The sequence below is a fragment of the Nicotiana tomentosiformis genome, chromosome 12 (genome assembly GCF_000390325.3).
Source record: "Nicotiana tomentosiformis chromosome 12, ASM39032v3, whole genome shotgun sequence".
Classification (NCBI taxonomy): domain Eukaryota; kingdom Viridiplantae; phylum Streptophyta; class Magnoliopsida; order Solanales; family Solanaceae; genus Nicotiana; species Nicotiana tomentosiformis.
In genome coordinates, this window is record NC_090823.1 from 24911001 (window position 1) to 24925679 (window position 14679).

The window sequence follows — 14679 nt, forward strand, 5'->3', positions numbered from 1 at the left end:
CGATACGTTATGTGGTTGTGCCGTGCGAGCATAGACACGAGTTGCTACAGCCAGCTGGGACTAATACCGTGTGTTGATATTAAAATCGGACCCTTTTGAAAATGATTGGAGTGTAAGAAAATTGATTCTTAGGTTTATAAGTGTGGATAGGAAAAATAATCTCAATTGAGATGGTGTTGTCGAACCTATGTTGGTTGTGGTGACGTGGTATCACCCGCGAGTATATGTGTAAGAGTGAAATAAACAATTTGATATCCTCAGAATGATTCATAGCACGTTCGAGGATGAACGTATGATTAAGTGGGGAAGAATGTAACGACCCGACTGATCATTTTGAGAATTAGCGTCCGGTTCAATGGCTTAAGGCCCTGAACAGGTTCGTATTATTTATTATGACTTATGTGTGTGGTCGAGTTTGGATGATTCAGGATCAATTTGAAAGAAGGATTCTTGTTTTAGAAGTTTAAGCGGTAAGAGTTGACCGGAGTTTGACTTTTGTGTAGACGACTCAGAAATAGAGTTTTGAGGGTTGCAATAGCTCCGTATCATAATTTTGGTCTTAGGAGTATGCCCGGATATTGATTTAGAGGTCCGTAGGTCGTTTCAGCATGAATTGGCGAAAGTTGGAAAAGAAATGGATGATTTTAGAAAGTTTGTTCGGAAGTTGACTTTATTGATGTTGGGGTCGGATCTCGGTTCCGAAAGTTGGAATAGGTTTGTACTGTCATTTATGACTTGAGTGCAAAATTAGAAGTCAATCGGAGTTGGTTTGGTACGAATCAACATTAGTTTTGGAATTCGGAAGTTCATAAGTTTCTTAGGCTTGAATCGATGCGCGATTCATGATTCTAGTGTTGTTAGAGGCAATTTGAGGCTTCGAGCAAGTTCGTATCATGTTTTGAGACTTGTTAGTATACTTGGTTGGGGTCCCATGGGGATCATATTATATTTGGATGGGTTTTCTAACGTGTTTTGTGTTTTGACATTGTTTTGAGCATAAGCATGTAATGATCCAAAGGTTCATTTTTAGTTCTACAGATTGAAATTTGATTTCGAGACTTCCGAAAGTTTGATTATGAATTATAAGAATGATCTAGAATGTTTGGTCTAATTTCATCAAGTCGCGATTGGGTTTTTACAGCAAAACATGAGTTAATTATTTAATGAACGAAGTTGGTATTGCATGGAAAAAATGAGCTCTAAATTGAGTTTCGATTGAACGACTAGGTTCAAATATATTATTATTATTTATGACTCATAGGAACAAAAATTGTCAAATTTCGAATTCGTATGATGGAATTAGAGCCTTTTTAGTAAAAAAATAAACTGCTGGTGCAAGCAGGTTCTAGTGCGCACCTTTAGCGACCAGATTTGGCACATTTAGAGACGGGAATTAGGCTTTTAGCGACTAGATTAGTGTTTTTACTGGACAGTTTTATTGATAAGCTCATTTCAACATTTTTGGAGACTAGGGAACTCAGATTTGGGCGATTTTTGAGAGGATTTTCACCAAATGGATTGGGGTAAGTGTTTCCTACTCAGTTTTCATTATATTTCATTATTATTTTCATCCTTAATTAGTGAATCGAATAGAAGAAATTGGAAAAATTGTAAAATCTTTCAAAACTGTAAAATGAAGATTTGTAGGGCGATCCTTTATTGGAATTTGATAATTTTATTATGGTTGAACTCGAATCGGAATGGGTGTTCGTCGGGTGGAGGATGCGGGCCCCGGGGTTGACTTTTTAAAGAAAAATTTAAAGTCGATATTTTATTATCTGAAATTATTCCCGATAAAGTTTAATGGTGTTATATAATTAATTCTGAAGGTCATTTCACGCGAGAAGGCTATTTTGGAATATCAACCTAATTTCGGTAAGGTAAGTGTCTTGTCTAACTTGTGTGGGGGAAACCACCCCTTAGGATTTGAGATGATTGTGTCATTCGTGTTAAGTGAAGGTCGTGTACGCGAGGTGACGAGTGGGTACAAGACCTATATGTGGTATTTTAACGGTTTGGACTGTTAGGCTTCCTTCATGTAATTAATTGTAGCTATTGTTTCATGACAATAGAATTGTTTGTACGTGCTTTACTTAAAATTGTTAGCACATGTTCCATCTTTGTTGTAAAGTTCACCCTTATATGCCAATTGTTGATTGTAATCACTTGTTGAATTCATGCTTTATCTGCTACATACCTAATAGTTAATTGATGTTCATAAATTGTGCCTTGATTTATATATTGTCATTTCCTTGCTATTTGATTTCGTGAGTTATCGTGTACCCTTTTTCATTAGTTGTGACTTCCTTGTATAGCCTCGTTATTCCTTTTGATTTTGTGATACACCATAGTTGGTTATAAATTGGTTGCTTAGTTTGTGTTGCTTGAGGAGCGGGTTGTATGCCGAAACAGATGTGTTTAATATTTATATTGATGAGTGGACTGCACGCCGCAATAAATTTGTTTAAAGTTTATAATGGGGAGCGGGTTGCACGCCGCAACAGGAATGAAAATGATCAATGGTCAATGATAAATGTTAAATGAGAGATGATTATCATTGTGTGGGATCGGGTTGCACGCCGCAACAGATATGATTAATGTTGTATGGGATCGGGTTGCATGCCGCAATAGATATGATTATTATTGTGTGGGATCGGGTTGTACGCCACAATAAATAAACATATATGATTAATATTGTATGGGATCGGATGGCACGACACAACATATATGATTATTATTGTGTGGGATTAGGTTGCATGCCGCAATAAATAAATAAATATGATTAATGTTGTATGGGATCGGGTTGCACGCCGCAATAATTAAATAGATATGATTATTATTCAGTGGGATAGGGTTGCACGCCGCAACAAATAAACAAATATGATTATTATTGAGTGGGATCGGGTTGCAAGTCGCAACAAATGTAAAGATATTAAATTATTGTGATATTAAGTTTAATTCCGATTGTGATTCTCATGATGCATTTCATGCTAGGACGGTTACTTTGGTTTCTTAAATTACTTCATTCTATTTTGATCATAATTAATTAACCGTCAATATATTAAATGAAACAATATGGAATTCTTGTGTGAGTCATGCATCCTATGTGATATGTTAAGTTGCTAAAATTTGGCACAATTAAATGAAAGAATTCTCAAGTTGTTCCATTTGCAAGTCTTTCAAAATAAAACTCATATCTTGTTCTGAGTTCTGCTAATTAAAATAGTGATTTCATTTTACTCTAATTGGTATTTCAAATTCACTCATTATCTTATTGTCATGCAATTTACAAAAAATAATTGTTATTTTGTATTACCTTAATAAATCCCATATTTATCTCGCTAAAATTTGGTTGATATCCTATTTTTGTATAAATACAATATTTTTATTGAATCTCGTATATTTCTAAACTAAACTCAATTGATATTCTATTTGCACAACCTTTCCACTATTGTACCTTATTTGAATCCTAAATTGGCTTAATAACTCATTTGATGCTTCACTGTATTAAATTTGGAAATGGTATTTAAGTGTGTTTAAATTATTCATTGGTCATCTTGGTTGATATTGCTACAGAAACTATACACATGGTAGCCCGAGGATTTTACCATGAAAAAGTGATTCGGAAAGATGTGGGCAAAAGATACCACATGTGTAAAAATTGAAAGTTGTGAATCATGATTTGAGATGTCGAGGAGTGATACCTCGGGTAATTTATGTTGAAATACATGCGGTATAAATAATTTAATTGATTGATTCATCATATGATTCCTTACTTGAACCCATTCATATGTCATTTCTACTCTGATTATGTTGTTGCTTAATTACTTGATTGTTTTCTCGTTGCCATCCGTGTTTTCTTTGTTCTCATTGTTGATTTGAATTGGAAATTCTTGTGTTATTGGCCTTACATTGATATTCTTTCCTAGTTAGCTTTATGTAATATTTTGTACAGGTTTATATGTCTGGTAGGTGTCTTGACCTGGTCTCGTCACTACTCTACCGATGTTAGGATTGATACTTAATGAGTACCGATGTGGTGTACTCATGCTACTCTTTTGCATTTTTGTGCAGATTTAGGTACCTCATAGTCATTATATTCCTGTTATTTGAGCGGGGGTTTCTATGGAGACTCAAGATATACCTGTTGTCGCGTTCGCAGGCCTCAGAGTCACTTTCTGATATTTTCTTTGCACTGTTTGATTCTATTCTGGAATATTTGTATTTAGAGATTTTCTAGTAAACTCTGTAGAGCTTGTGACTTGTACTACCGATTTTGAGAATGTAGAAAATTTCTATTTCATATTTAATAATTGTTGGTTGAGTTGCCACTAATTCAGTAAGTGTTAGGCTTACCTAGTTCCTAAGACTATGTGCCATCACGCTTGATCCTACAGAGAGAAATTTGGATCGTGACAAGTAAATCCTTAATTATTAGAAATATTTGGACCATTTCTTCTATAGCTTTGCTTTTATCAAGTAGAAATAGGTGCAGGAAAAAATAATTCTTCATGTTTCTCCTATTTGTATTCGGACAGCAATTAATCCTAATTCACGTCGCATGAGGTCCATTAAAGTGGAAGTGCTCCTTATATTTTCTCCTATTTGAATAAGCCTGTATACGGGTAAAATCGAGCCCGATATTCGATCGAGCTTCCAAACTCCCTGGTTAGACCAGGGTCGAAGTATCTGTGATCAGGTAAAGTCGAGCTCGAAGATCGATCTAACACCCCACACGATCGGCCAAAGATCGAAACATTGTGAATAAGATCGAACCGAAAGTAGCAACAAAATTAGCCATCGAAACCATCAGATCTTCCCTCGAGTTTACCGGTAGCATAACCGATCTTGTTTCTAACGGTTTTGAAGAAAGCTCCGCCAACTCATCAGACAGAGGTCCATAATTCTCGCCATTACCAATTATTATGTCGAAAATTACGGAACCAGTCAAAAAGGAAACCAATGGTGAGCAAATCAAGGACTTTTGCCTTCTATAGAATAATATAATAATATCTTAAAGGGTAGGTCTCCCCTAATATATAAAGGGGACTTGACAATTCATGAAAGGGGATTGTAACACACATCATAAATGAATATACTGTTGTTTCTAGTTATTTCATTCTCTCATTCTGTTCTAGCACTGATAAAATTGTTCCAGGCTCGAGGGTGACTAATCTCCTAAGGCTAGGATTGTTCAACTGGCGTAGTTTGCAATTATCTTCTTATTGTTTATTTCCATACATTAAATCTGATTTCTCATTTCGTATCAAATTAGATCACGTATCCTTAAAACTGCGTATAAATTCAATTGTTATCCAATTTTCCGGGTTAACAAAGCCTATTTTGATATATTAAGTAAAAATTGGAAGAAATTCCACTCCTCTCATCATTAAGTATTTGAGGCTCTCTACCGCCTCCTCTATGTCATTATAAGTTTGTGTATATTTTGTTCGATTGTCATTAATTACATTGCTGACTACGAGTCAATTAATTTTGAATTTTCTATTGGAAATTCATTCATATTCTATAGTTAATAAGAAACAAATTTAATTATTACTTTTTGGAGCTTTGCTGGATAAATAACATTTGATAATTCCTAAACAGGTAATCCATTAATATAGATTAGTAAAGAAAATGGAAAAAAATTAAGTATATTATATATATATATATATATATATATATATATATATATATACACCTTCCTAGTAAGCAAATTATATGGATATACAATTGCGAATGAGGCATATTTGTGGCGATATATTTATAGTCTAGTAAAATACAACTTTTAGTGACAGATACTATTGTCGTCCTAAAACTGTCACTGTGGTAAGCTTTTGAGTTGCCACAAAATACCAAGTAAACCTAATTTGTTGTAGTGCTTGAAGACAACTATTAGTAGAGCTATACAAGGCAAGACTGAAAGACTTGGCTATAAAAAGAGACATTAAAGAAGGAAGAAGACATGAACTGAACTGAAGCACTAAACTGAAACAATGAATCACTACTTCTCTAAAAAGCTTACTACTCCCTCATCATTGTATTTATTTATGAGCATTGTGCTTTCTTAGAAAAACTATCCCAACTGAAAATGGATAAATTTCACTCTCAAATTGTACTTAGAAACGTTTTAAGCCTAAACTCCCGACTGTCAAGAAGAGTTAGACAAGAGTTTGTTTGTGTCAAAGATAACTATTATTTTGGTAAATAAACACTTCAAGCTAACTTACATGACTTCTTTGTCAGATTCAAATTCAATCTTTTACTACTTTAGCGTTCAGGGAGTAACTTTTATGTGAATGAGTGATTAAACCAGACTAAATATATGGCATAAAATACTGTTCATTCACTAAAAATAAGATTAAAATCATAGATAATACGAACTTAATTGATAGTTTATCCGCATCAAGCTATTGCTAACAATATGGATAAATTCTACATCAAGTATGTCTATATAAGACAACTATAAATATTTAAATAAAACGAAATTCTGGCCCTATTAGCACCAAAAGTGAATCCTGGAACCTTGTTTTGAAATGGTGAGAGCTAGCCACGGAATTCAGATGGCCTAGCATAGGAACCATTCAAGGAGCTCGCCCTAGCCCCCCCCATAAGGAGCCAAGGCACTTCCAAGGGTACGATATGGAAATGCAATACCATGCACCTTTTGCTGGTGATCCGCCTCTATTTCACATTGCTTCTTTGTCATTTCCATTGCCTCTGCCACTTGTTGAAGTTGAAAAAAGTTTAGCTCTTCAATTGGAGCTTCCCACCAACGCTTGTCTGAAGTAGCACCCCTCCTAATTCCTTGTAAGGCTTCTGTGCGACTTCTCTCCATTTCTAATCTCCCTTCTTTGTCGATCAGCTCCTCCATATTGACCTCACCAACGCTAGCATTTCGATGAGCCTCAATAAGCTGGTTAGGAGAGTTCCCTGGCAGGAACCTATCCATGACCAAATCCACAGAGGGGTGGCCAAACGAGTAAACTTTGTTTCCTGGGGAAAATACCACTAAGGCAACTTCAGCACCACTTAGTGTACAAAGTTCACTAGCCTTCTTGAAGAGGCCATCGTGTCGTTTAGAGAAAGTCGCTTGTAAGTTTCTCTCATTTTGTATCTTCACCATGTCAATTCTTTTTCGACCATTACTCTTTCTTCCCATGGCTAAACCTATGATTTGAAAAACAAAGAGAAATGTGATTTTGGGTCTCACCCTTAAGAGTTTATTTATAACTATAAAATCATTTCATTGTTTGAATGGAAATGAATTCAAATAACAGGGAATTAATTTTTTTTTATGTTAATTCCTTTTCCAGAAGGATTGAAACAAATCTGGGCCTCATTCTTTTTCTTTTTCCTTAAACGTCAGTGCTAATCCTAAATGATCATAATTAGACAATACATATTTTACTTTATTAGAATTATGTTATTGGATTGCACTTAGAACACCAACTATTATTTTGTTAAGAATTTAAATAAAAGTAACAAAAATAATAGGGATTACCTTTTTGTGCGTGGGTGGGAAAATTTTTGCTGCATGCGCCATTCGTTTATGGTATAAGTTTTAGTATGTTCATACACAAAAAGATGGCAATTTATGAAGTAATCTTTTTTTTTTCCTATTGTGCTCGTGCATTCTAAATTTACTCTAGTTTTTATATGGATATCTTCTTATCTTGCTTAGGAAAAATCATTCCATTATAAGCTTTAAATATGTTAAAATATTTATTCTCTTACTCATAAAGTACAATTATTTTGAGAAATTTAATATAAAATCTTAAGATAATTAGAGAGTAATTTAAAGCCTTTACAAACTCGTGAATCCTAATCGTAATACTTACGGCAAGTGAACAAATTTTGTAGTCCAAACCCTAAACTTGAAGCATAATTATCGAATAACTTTAATCTTTATAAACCTCTTAAAACGCCTTTCTAAACCTAACGTGATAAATAGTACATGAAAGAAATCATTTCACTGTGTAACGATCCGGTCGGTCGTTTTGAGTGTGCTAGCCTCGAACCCCTATTTATTGCCTCCTCTGTATTATATTATAGTTACATGACTTTCTGGGGGTTTTGGTTTTGGTTTCGGGTGAGTTTCGGATTGAAAGGGGACACATAGTCCCTAAGTTGGAGGTTTAAGTCGTAGGAGTTGACCGTAGTTTGACTTGTGTGAAGATAACTCCTGAATAGAGTTTGGATGGTTCCAATAGCTCCGTATGGTAATTTTTGTCTTAGGAGTGTATTCAGATGTTGATTTGGAGGTCCGTAGGTCCTTTCTGCACGATTTGGCGAAAGTTGAAAAATGGAAGGTTTTTGGGAAGTTTAATCGGGAGCTGATTTTATTGATATCGGGGTCGGATCCCGATTTCGGAAGTTGGAATTCGTCTGTTATTTATGACTTGTGTACAAAATTTGGTGTCAATCGGAGTTGGTTTCGGAATTTGGAAGTTCATAGTTCATAGACTTGAATTTGGGTTTCGACCCATAGAATTTATGTTGTTTGATGTGATTTGTGGCCTCGAGTAGGTCCGTTATATATTTTGGAACTTGTTGGTATAATTGGTTGAGGTCCGGGGGCATAGGGGGGATTCTGGATGGATAATGGATCAAAAGAATTTGGACTTGGGAAATTTTGGAGGTTCAGTTCTAGTGCAATCGCACCTGCAAGGAGCTTTCCGTAGGTGCGATTCCGTAGAAGCAGTTCAGGCATCGCAGGTGCATAGTTGGATGGGCTACTGATGGATCGCAGGCGCGAGGAGTGTGCCACATCTGCGAGCCTGCAGATGCGGAAAGTTGGTCGCATAAGCAGAATTGGCGAGGAAGGCCTGGGATCGCAGAAGCGGACATCGTCCGTAGAAGCGTGTGTGCAGAAGCACGTTTTGTCCGCAAAAGTGGAAGCGCAGAAGCACGTTTGGTCCGCACAAGCGGTAAGTCCTGACTTAAGCTGGAACCGCTCCTGTGATGGTTTTTTCGCAGGTGCGGCGTCGCAGATACGACAGAGCGACCGCAGCTGCAGATTCACTAGGCAGAAAAGGAAATTTTCGAGGGTTAGTCTTCATAATACATCTTGGGACTTTGAGAGCTCGGTTTAAGATGAAATTTCGAGGGATTTTCAGCGGAATTGTTACGTTGGGATAAGAATTCTTAACTCTATTTTGGTTAAATTATACTAATCTATCTTTGTTACTGTCATGTAATTAAGGATTGGAGTTGGAAGAATTGGGAAAAAAGTGGTAGAACCTCTTAGACTGCCCCTATTGTTTTTTCTATGAACTCTTGGAACGCAACGTTGACTTAATTAACATCAAGAATCAGGAGTACAATGATTACCTCTCTTGGGTCGATATAATCGATGTCTGCTAATGACACATCTAGTTTGCTGGGAGTAATAATGTTTTTAATCATAAAGAATGAAAAGGCTAAAGTTTCAAACACTATTTATAACGCTGCGGAATATGCTTTAATTGCTAAGCCTAGTACGTTAAATGGGAACCATGCGGTTGGGGAATAAGGGGAATTGCCAAAAATAGTAGGGGTTTCATGAAAGGTATCCCCAACACTACTAACACTCTAGCTGAGCTATTGACGCTTATGCAGGGATTTAAGATTGCGGTAGAAAATCTCTTTCTCTGCTAGAGATAATTATTGACTCAAGATAATCAATATGTTACAAAATGGAAATATACGTAAAGCTCTATTATTTTGGAATGCATGTCATTGATGATGCTCCTAGAGACCACAACATCCTTCATATATATATCTATGGGGAGCAAAACCAAGTGGCGGATGCACTAACAAAAGAAGGAGCCATCGATCCGTATGATCATTCAAATCTCTTAAATTTTGAAGTTTCTTGTATTTACTTGAGCATCATTTAGCAAAAGATAATATTAGTGATTTGCTGCAGTAGAAAAGAAATTGATGTACTCTTCTTTTCCATTTTCTACCTCTTCTTTCTATGCATCCATGTTTGCAGCAAGACGTATCTTGCTTTGCTAAAACATAAAGGAAATTACTAATATGAGGTAAAAAAAAACCATGAACTTAGTGTGAAAAGCAGCAAATCTGTATACAATAATGAAAACCACTGCATTTATCTAAGTACTATATTTTTTTTGATAACCATGGTGTTTGGGCCAACTTGTATGCACCTCAGTTAATTCCACGGGAAACATGCCACATCTTACTAGCAACAAGTACTAGGTAACTCTATCTACCAAAATTTAGATAGAGTTTTTGCCTCCACTAGGATTTGAACATGAGATCTCATGGTTCTCACTCACTTTAATGATCAATAGGCAACACCCTTCGCTGCATTTCGGGTGACAAACTTGGCAGATTTTGTTATTTTATATTATAACTAATTAAATTTTTTTCAGAATACATTTACAGAGACTATTAAGGAGAAGTTAGAGGACACTTAAATGTCAAGAGATGAAGAAACTTTTGTTGGGAAACTAATATCCCGCGTAGAAATAATATCCACGATAAATAACAATAATACAAGAGAGTAATAAAGACAAAATCTTTTAATGGGGTAAAATACAATACCCGAGTGAAGCAATATTACCATTATATTATTACAACTTAGTAGTGTTGTAATGATCCGACCGGTCGTTTTGAGTATTATAACCTCGTTCCCCTATTTACTGCTCAATTTATGCTTTATAGTTATTTTATGACTTACCGGGTTAGTGGGTTCGGGTGCGGAAGGAATTCAGAGTGAAATGAGACACTTAGCCTCATAATTAAAAATTTAAGTTAGAAAAGTGAACCGGATATGGACCTATGTGTAAACGACCTCGGATTTGAATTTTGATAATTCCGATAGCTCCGTATGGTGATTTTGGGATTAGGAGCGTGTTCGAAATATTATTTGGAGGTCTGTAGCGGAATTAGGGTTGAAATGCCGAAAGTTAATTTTTTTGGGAAGTTTGCCCGGGGGTTGACTTTTTGATATCGGGGTCGAAATCCGATTCTGAATTGGGCTTGAATTGGGTGTAATTCATTAGGCTTGATTTGGGTGTAATTCATGATTTTAGCGTTGTTTGAGATGATTTGAGGGTTCGACTAAGTCCGTATTATATTTTAGAACTTGTTGGTATATTTGATTGAGGTCCCGAGGGGCTTAAGTGAGTTTTAGATGGTTAACGGATCAAATATTCGGACTTGAACAGCTGCTACAATTTTCTGATATCTCATGATGTTTTCCTTCTACGCGATCGCGTGAATGTATCTGCGATCGCGTAGGCTTAGTTTGTCAGTGGGGATTTTTGTTCTACGCGATCGCATAGAGATATCTGCGATCGCGTAGGGTTAATGTGAGGCAGTGGCATTTTGTGCTTCGCGATCGCGTAGCTCTGGGATTTTGTGACTTGCGAACGCGTGAAGAAGGTCGCATTCGCGTAGAGTAAGTGGAGCGGAAATAGAAGTCACGCGTTTTGTGCTTCGCGATCGCGTGGACGAGTTTGCAATCACGTAGGTCTGTGATGTTGTGCTTCGCGATCGCCTGGGAAAGTGCGCGATCGCGTAGAGTAAAATCTGGGCGATGAAAAATTGTTCTTCGCGATCGCGTGGGAATGTTCGCGATCGCGTAGAGCAAATGTCTGAGCAGCGAGTTTAAGTTCTGAAAATGGGACTTTGTCCCATTTTCAGTTTTTGACAGATTTGAGCTCGGGGAGAGGCGATTTTCGGGAGTTTTTCACGAAAAACAACGGGGTATATGTTCTTAACTCAATATTGGTTAAATTACCCAAATCCATGATTGTTTTTATCATTTAATTGGTGAATTAAGTTGGAAAAGTTTGAAAAACCTCTTAGTTTAAATTAAAGATTTGAGGGTCGAGTTGGGGTCGGATTTTGATAAAATTAGTATGGTTAGACTTGTGATTGAATGTGTTTCCAGATTTTGTAACCTTTGTCGAGTTCCGAGATATGGGCCCCACAGGCGATCTTTGAGCTAAAATTCGGATTTTTATGGAAAATTAGCATTTTTTATGAAATTAATTTCAATAAATTTTATTGACTGAAATGAATTATTTGTTACTAGATTCAAGGCATTCAGAGGCCGATTTGCGAGGCAAAGACATAGCAGAGTAAAGAATTTCACGCTCTGAGGTAAGTAACAGTTTTAAATGTGGTCCTGAGGATATGAAACCCCGAAATTTTGTGTCATGTGATTATTTTGGAGGTGACGCACATGCTAGCTGACGGGCGTGTGTACGTGCACCGAGGGGATTGTGACTTGGTCCGTCCCGTAAAACTGTAATGTTGAATAATTTATTGTTAGCTATATGCTCTCTATGTGTTGAAGAAATTTGACTATAAATCGTGTTAGAAATCATGCTTAGGCTATGTGATAGTACTGTTAGGACCCACAGAGGGCACGTACTTATTGAATTAATTGCTAATTTCTATCTTACGCTCAGTCATGATTTTACTTGCATATCATGCCTCAGTCTTTCTTGATATTTGTTGATTATGTTATGTTTGTTTGGGCTGATCTTTGTGATTTCTGAGAGCCCGAGAGACTAGAGAGGTTGAGGACTGAGTAAGGCCGAGGGCCTGTCGGCGAGGTAAGGATATTATGGCACGTGAGTTGTCCATGCGGGATATTATAGCACGTGAGTTGTCCGTGCAGATTATGGCGCATGGGCTGTAGGAGGCCCTCTGGAGTCTGTACACACCCAGTGAGCGCAGGTACCCATTGAGTGTGAGTGCTGAGGGCTGAGAGCCGAGTGATGAGTTGAGTGACCGTTGCCTGAGAGGCTGTACTTGCTTTGCATTTGTTATTGCACTTGATTGCTATCTGTTATTGTTGTGAAATTTCTGAAAGATTTTATATCCGGATTACATGAAATTGAACTGTATAAAATTGATTTGACTTACACTGTCGGATTTGAAAGTATGTCTATTCTTTGCTGGAATTACTGGAAGTGAATTATAACTATGTAGCTTGTCATTATCTTCAGTTCCTTAGTTATTATTGTTACTTGCTGAGTTGGTTGTACTCATACTACACCTTGTACTTCGTGTGCAGATCCAGATTTTTTCGGACATAGCGGGTGTTGATCATTTCACGCAGTTGATTTTCAGGAGATTCAGAGGTAGCTGTCGTGTTTCGCAGACCTTGTCTCTCTTTCCCTATATCCTTGTTTATTGTATTTTGGTATTAGACTATTATAGACCTTATATTTCAGATTTGTATCCATATTAGATGATCATGTACTCAGTGACACCAGATTTTGAGGAGTGTTCGTGTTAGTATTTATTGGATTTTATATTGTATTAAATTATTATATTTTCAAACTTAAGAGAAATCGTGGTTTATCAAGATTATTGGTTTGCCTAGCATCGAGATAGGATTCATCACGACAAGTTAGAATTTTGGGTCGTGACAAGTGTCAAGAGACTACTACATCTTCGAAAGAAATAATACTCTTTATTTTAAATACCTCACAATAATATTACTCACACTCACTATTTATCTCACAAACTATTATATGTGGATTACAACTTCTGTTACTTCTCTCTCTCTCCTTTTTGGTATGTTGAAAGAGCTCTCCTTGTATAGGAGAAAAATATGTAGCCTCCAAGAATGCTATAGGAGAATTTTTAATTCTCCCCAGAAAATTTAGCCTTTGGCTTCAAGTCTCTTAATCAACCTATCCATAGGCACATGCCTATTTCACTTGTTCTTTCTTTGTTTTTGAAATGGGTTGGACCCCACAATCTCTCCCTTAATTTTTCTTTTTTCTTTTTCATTTAAATTCTTGATCTCAACCTCTGAAAATCTTCAAACTTGAGAGATTTTGTAAATATATCCGCACATTGATCATGTGACTTCACATATTTGAGCTCAACTTCTTTCTTGGCAATGCATTCTCTGATAAAGTGATACATTGTATCTATATGCTTGCTACGATCATGATACACTGGATTCTTCGTGAGTGCTTGTGCGTATTTGTTATCAATACAAATCTCCGTAGCTTCAATATTTAGGTAACGAAGAATTATTCTAGCGACTTTAAAGTGAGTGGAGTTAGGAGCTTGCATGAAGCGACTTACTACTCCAACTACAAAGAGTATATCTGGCCTAGTACAAGTCAAGTACCTCAAACTTTCCACAAGACTTTTGAAAAATGTGGGATCTATTTTATCTTCTTCATTAAACTTGGATAGTTTTGTCCCACTCTCCATTGGCGTGTTTACAAGGTTGCAATCGAGCATGCTGAACTTCTTCAATATCTCTTTTATTTAGCTCTCTTGAGAGATAAAAATTTCATCCTCTATCTGCTTCACTTCTAGGCCCACGTAGTATGACATGAACCCTACATCCGTCATCTCGAACTCACGGGACATATCTTTCTTAAAAGCTTCAAACAAACTTGGGTTATTACCCGTTAAAATAAGATCATCAACATAGAGATAAATAAGTAAGATATCTCCATTAGTATGAACATTAATGTAAAGAGCATATTCATGGAGACAACGAGTAAACCTATTTCTTGAAAATACTTGTCGATGCAACTATTCCATGCCCGTGGGGCTTGCTTCAATCCATATAAAACTTTCTTCAACCGCAACACTTTATCTTCATGATTTTTTACCACAAATCCCAGGTTTCATGAATGGTATCCCCAACACTACTAACACTCTAGCTGAACTATTGGCGGCTTG

The 14679-nt window shown here is 36.5% G+C and overlaps 1 protein-coding gene across 1 annotated transcript; it reads right to left on the bottom strand.

Annotated features, from left to right (window-relative positions):
* Window positions 1-6595: 6595 nt before the first annotated feature.
* Window positions 6596-7159, bottom strand: LOC104094729 (agamous-like MADS-box protein AGL62). Its single transcript, XM_009600709.3, has one exon. The coding sequence runs from the start codon at window positions 7157-7159 to the stop codon at window positions 6596-6598; it is 564 nt and encodes a 187-aa protein (XP_009599004.3).
* Window positions 7160-14679: the final 7520 nt, after the last annotated feature.

Bases quoted from the DNA above. Each gene is read 5' to 3' on its own strand.
- LOC104094729 (XM_009600709.3), bottom strand. From the start codon at position 7,159: ATGGGAAGAAAGAGTAATGGTCGAAAAAGAATTGACATGGTGAAGATA.